The 5,523-nt window shown below is 39.7% G+C and overlaps 2 protein-coding genes across 2 annotated transcripts in view; one reads left to right on the top strand and one right to left on the bottom strand.

Moving 5' to 3' along the window:
* LOC8072852 (anthranilate O-methyltransferase 2) lies at positions 954–2,830 on the top strand. The gene is made up of 4 exons (XM_002438267.2): positions 954–1,069; positions 1,212–1,610; positions 1,814–2,080; positions 2,205–2,830. Exons 1-4 carry the CDS (start codon positions 995–997, stop codon positions 2,547–2,549), a joined length of 1,086 nt encoding a protein of 361 aa, XP_002438312.1. The 5' UTR covers positions 954–994; the 3' UTR covers positions 2,550–2,830.
* LOC8078241 (mannan endo-1,4-beta-mannosidase 6) overlaps positions 3,036–5,523 on the bottom strand; it is a 4,194-nt gene continuing 1,706 nt past the window's right edge. The window contains exons 2-5 of the mRNA XM_002436899.2: positions 5,194–5,391; positions 4,151–4,273; positions 3,849–4,060; positions 3,036–3,777 (exon numbers count right to left, since the gene is read on the bottom strand). Of these exons, the coding sequence (XP_002436944.1) occupies positions 3,381–3,777; positions 3,849–4,060; positions 4,151–4,273; positions 5,194–5,391 (930 nt within the window). The 3' untranslated portion in view covers positions 3,036–3,380. The remainder of the gene's footprint in view (positions 3,778–3,848; positions 4,061–4,150; positions 4,274–5,193; positions 5,392–5,523) is intronic.

The raw sequence follows: 5,523 nt of genomic DNA, 5'->3' as shown, positions 1-5,523 counted from the left end.
TTGGTCTCGTCTTGTTGTAGTACTGAGTGTGTATGTGAGTGTGTATGTATGTATTCATACTTGTTTATCGGTTTGAGTATGTTCATATACTTATATTAGATACTCTAGATCTTACCATACGAAAAAATTTCAAAGGAATTCATATTTTTAATATATTACTAAAATACCACTGCTGTAGTATATATAATAAGTATAACCACATACTCTATGTATGCACGCATACTTAACATACATACTACCTTAGATGGTTTAGTATGATCATATACTTCGTCTACATACACTTCATTGGATTATATACGTCCTAAATCTAGAGATATACACATGAGAGTAACTACTACCGGGAGTAAAAAGAAATTATCATATATATATATATATATATATATAAGAGAGAGAGAGAGAGAGGGTTTGGCACCTAGGCCTGCAACGCATATAAATAAGGTGGTGACGTCCCGAGCATTACCCGACGTTTTTCCCATCGTTCTCATCAAGGAACATCCAAACCAATCTATTTAGGCGCTCAAGGGTCTAGAAAGCCGTTTACCCATGCCCATCCAGGTATTATAATATCTACCACGTTCTTCACCAACTAGGAGCATCAAGCCCCAAATTAGTGAAGACTAAGATCTTCTTTATCTACAGTAACTTTTCTACATCTACAAAGGCACTCAGATAACATCTATCTCTGGTTAGTCCGATATTAAAATAGACAAGTCATATGAATAGCTCACGACTTTGATTGATTCTCTCGCCAGCTATTGCCACACTTCCCTATATTAAACAAACCATGTGATATGATTTGTAAACTAAATGGGGCCAGATTCCGACTAATTAGAATATTTTCTAAGTCCAAAACAATCACCAAAACCAAGGACGTAGGGCAAAGTGTTGACTTTTTGCAAGGTCGGTACGAGGATATATATATATAACATACTACTAGCCTGTAGCACGCCTGAGTCAGAAGTTCAGAATACAATAGCAAAGTTTCAAGAGAGCCATGGCCTCTGAGCAGTCTTTGCACATGAACCAGGGAGAAGGAGAAACAAGCTATGCCCGGAACTCTAGTATTCAGGTATGCTTTCGAAATCATACTTCATTTTTCACTGTTTTTTTCTTCCTTTCTCATTGTTACTAGTGGTGCTGCCGCAGAATTGCTTGATGTATATGTAACTTGAGCTCTTCAAATATCTGAATGAGGCTTGTTTACAATGTAGAATGCTGTGCAAAAATGGATGAAGCCTGTTGTAGAGGAGGCTGTCACTGACTTGAAGAAATTTACCAATACCAGCTGCAGCATGTTGATAGCTGACCTGGGCTGCTCCTCTGGCCCCAACGCCGTAGCGCTTGCCTCAATGGCTGTAGATGCTATTTTTCGCTACCGTGGGCTTGACGGGAAGGTCCCACCGGAGCTATGGGTACTCCTGAACGATCTTCCAGACAATGACTTCGGCGATGTTGCAAAGCGCTTGGTTGCATTCCAAAAGGATGCCGCCCCAAATTTCGGCGGCCATGTTTTGACTGCTATTGTACCTGGTTCATTCTACAAGAGGCTCTTTATTAGTAGCTCCTTGCATCTAGTTCTTGCATCAAACAGTGTGCAGTGGCTGTCAGAGGTAACCACTGTAGGCTTTGTTTGGATGTGGTCGGATTCGCATTAACCATATGTGTTGGAGTGGATTGGAGTGAATTTTAAACTAAACTGCATCCTAACACGTGAATTGAAGTGAATCCGATAATAACATACAAACAAGGCCTTAGGCCCTGCCCTGTCCATTCTCATCTGTTCCTGTTGTCTTACATATGCAGTAACTAACAGGCACCTGAAGATCTAAGAAAGAATGGGATCCCTATGTACGACTGCGATGAGGGTCTAAGGCAAGCAAGGCGCTCACTGGTGCTGCAGGCTTATGCTCGGCAGTTCAGGAAGGATTTCACGCTATTCTTGAACTTGAGGGCTCAAGAGTTAGTCCCTGGGGGCCAGATGGTGATCTCCTTGCCAGGCCACTGTTCCAATGACAGTGCATGCCAGTCAAATCTACGATGCGATGGTACAGCTTTTATGCTAAACGACATGGCATCAAGGGTATGTTAATTAGTTTTCGCCTCTTCGGCGTGCCTTTCACTTGGAGCAGTACTAATCTCAACTCTCAAGAGACATTATTTTTATTTTCTTTCGGCTAATGTTTACTTCCATTATTCATTAGCAGGGTGTCATCGACAGAGAAAAGCTAGACTCGTTCTACTTACCCATGTATGACCCTTCTGATCAGGAGTTAAGAGAAATCATCCAAGATGAGGGCTCCTTCATGATCAACAAGATACTGGTCCATGATGTCATTAGTGACATGGACAAAATCTCCATCACCCCAAAGATGGTAGCTCTCACAGTTAGAGCTGCGTTCGAACCAATAATCGCGCAACACTTCGGGTCGCAGGGACAAGTGATGGAAGAGTTTGAGAGAACCGTCGAGTGGCACGTTGGTGCAGGTGCAGGCAGACCGCAGGTTTTTGCTTCGGCCTTCCTATGTGTGTCTCTCAAAAAGAAAGTATAATGGATGCTTTTCTGTCTAATGCCTTTGGCTGTCAGCAGACAATTTGCAGAAAAGAAACAGTTCAGTTGCTTGTGGGAAATATGTTCTTATTCATCTCTTCACTAGCATATTATATCTATATATACGGCTCAAGCCATTGCAACTGTTGACTTATCTTATGAGCTGTACTATTTCAGCGAACTAACAATGTTTTTTCTTACAATAAATCAGCAAAACAGTACTTTCAATCATAGTTTTTTAACAAAGTGAACATATCCAAAAGAAAAAGTAGTACTACTTGTACCTTAGTAGAGCGGTGATAAGCTTCCGTTCCGTGCCGCAGGCATCTGCTTCAGTGGACGTTATACAAGCACAGATGCGTGTGGGTGTGGCCACTGGCCTGAAACACATACACACATGCAAACACTATCGCTCTATTTCTAAGTACTTTTCAGTTAAAAAATAATATTTTACTCTCACAACAAAGTAGTGTCACCGTAAGCCAAATTTCAGCGAAACAAACTTGGGATACGAGGTTTCGTACACCATGCAGCATTGCATGCCATAACTTGTATTGGTGCTCCTTTCACTTTGACCTCTAGGTCATATTAATCGTACAATGTACATCATGTGACAGAATGCATGTGTTGTTGTCAAAAGTGGATTCTCCACTAGCATTCTAGCTCTTCAGCTATGATTCTATGAACAAGCTATTTACTACAGAGATGCTGTTGACCATTTGCCTAATCCTCATCTTTATCTCCAATAGCATACCCTTGCTGTTGATTCCAGCAATCCAGTTTGTGTCTGATGAAGTGGAATGTTTCGATATCAATAGTAGACAAGAAAACCCTAGGGTGGTAATGAGCATTGCCAACTAGGGTCTCCCTCTGTTCCATATAGCCTTTGCAGTCGGCATGACTGCTCGTTTATCAGCTTATATGTTGAGGGACGATCCCGTGCCACCATGGAAAAGTTATCATGGTACATCTGCATGCCTTCAACCATCAACTGCCAAATAAGAGCACCACCTCCTGCCTGCAGCTTTTTTGCTGAATTGTATAGTTTATCATAAACAACTTTTAGAAGAGTGTCTCCATCAAGTGTGTTGTCAGCTTCTGCATGTTGGAGGTAACCTACTTCTGAAAACAGGACAGGCTTTCTCAAGATGTATTCACTGTCATTCAAGTGTGAATCAACCCAGACAGAAAGGTACTTGACCTTTTCTTCCATACTTGCCTTTGGTAGCCTGTAAAAAAGATTCATCAATGACATGGTACATTTAAAACTATTCAGTACAGAAAATGGAATGATACAGACCAGCTATCAGGATAAGCGTGAACCGAGGCAAAATCAATATCTTTGACAGCTGAGTTCTGTATGAAGTCAGAGCAGAGTGAAGCTGCCCAGTCCCCAGGATTCACACCCAGCCTGTCACCTCTCCCAGGGCCATAAAATCCTTCAATGCCAACTGTAATGAGATGCTTTGTGTCCAAACTCTTAATATATGCTGACATTTCTTCTATCCAAGCCTGCAAATAAACTCCAGGTTTAATTATAAGGAATTAATGATTTCATATGCCAACTTTCTAAGCGAAGGGGGTCTTCAAATAGTACGCTACCTGAATATGAGGACCCGATGAATTAGATACACATCTAGGCTCATTCATGAGTTCCCAAGCAAATATAGCAGGTTCATCACAATATTTGATTCCACTGTAAGAGTTTCTTCTGGTTAATATTGCCTGTCAATAACAATATTGTAGCTTTGAAATGAAATAATGGGATTTCTTTGCCAGAAATAGTGAAACGATGTTTTTTAAATAGGAAATGAAGCGAAATGGTGTTTTTTACAGTGGATAGCATAAAGCAACACTAGAACACAACATGCCAAACATAGTAGTATGGCAAAAGGTTAATAAAACAAGTGATAACGTTTTAAGGAGTTAGCCTGAATGATCTTTATTATTTAAAGAAGAGGATCCAACGTGTATGCATCTAGGGGTAGTAATTCATTAATATGAACGTTTCATAGCACTGGTCTTGCATAATCAAAATAAGTCCAATGGCTAGATGGGTAAGAAAATGAGAGGACAGAAGCTATCTTGGCATATCTAGTATAACTGCACCCTCTATGCTGTTCACTGCAATGATTTTTGCAACTTGCTATAAGCTAAGAATCCTCCATAAACACATGACCATCATCGCAAGCATTTTAATGCAGGCCACCACTCAGGCTCCACTAAACCAATGCTGAAATGGTAAGTCAGATGCACTCATCTAATAAGCTATCCAGTTGAGAATGTCAATATTAAAAAAATGCTTTGCATTTGTTTACCCAGAGCAACACTGTTCTCAGATGAAACACATTTATTTGATATCTAATCCTGTTGCTGACCAGTATGATAAGAATCATGACTTGCAGCAAAAATCAGTATTGGATAATAGAAACTACAACTCATTGCAATAACTGTCAGTCTGAAAACATCATCTTAAATTCTTAATATTAACATTTTATGCAAACATGTTTTGGTTAAATTTTGTTATATTGCATAAGCCCATTAACAAAGTAAACCGAAAAAAAAAATGCAGTGAATATAAAACTAATGTAAACATGGTAGCACAATAAAAATGAAAAAAAAACTGTTTCATACATGACGATTACCTTTACATACTCCATGTAGTAATATTTAATTGTTGGGTGAGAGAAAAAGGAATCCATAGAATTTGTCACATTAACACCAGCTGCTTGTGCCCACTGAACATACTGAGCCTTCCCTCCAAAGTTATCAAGATTGTTCACAAGGCATAGAATCAGCCTAACATGATTTCTTCGGGCCTCATATATCACATAATCCAGCATCTACGAAAAAAGTATACACTTCACAAATGCCTAAAGGCACACAAAAAGAAGTACAGACATTTAAGAAAGCGGACAAAGTACAGAAATTATAGCTGGTCAGGATGTAAACTAAGGATACATGCTTACGGACGA

This window comes from Sorghum bicolor, chromosome 10, assembly GCF_000003195.3.
Source record: "Sorghum bicolor cultivar BTx623 chromosome 10, Sorghum_bicolor_NCBIv3, whole genome shotgun sequence".
In the NCBI taxonomy this organism is placed as follows: Eukaryota; Viridiplantae; Streptophyta; class Magnoliopsida; order Poales; family Poaceae; genus Sorghum; species Sorghum bicolor.
The sequence above is the reverse complement of the archived record's forward strand: the minus strand, read 5'-3'. Positions and strand labels throughout refer to the sequence as shown.

Coding starts and splice junctions, on each gene's coding strand:
- LOC8072852 (XM_002438267.2), top strand. CDS start 995: ATGGCCTCTGAGCAGTCTTTGCACATGAACCAGGGAGAAGGAGAAACA. Junction 1,070..1,211: donor CCCGGAACTCTAGTATTCAG/GTATGCTTTCGA, acceptor TTTACAATGTAG/AATGCTGTGCAAAAATGGAT. Junction 1,611..1,813: donor GTGTGCAGTGGCTGTCAGAG/GTAACCACTGTA, acceptor AGTAACTAACAG/GCACCTGAAGATCTAAGAAA.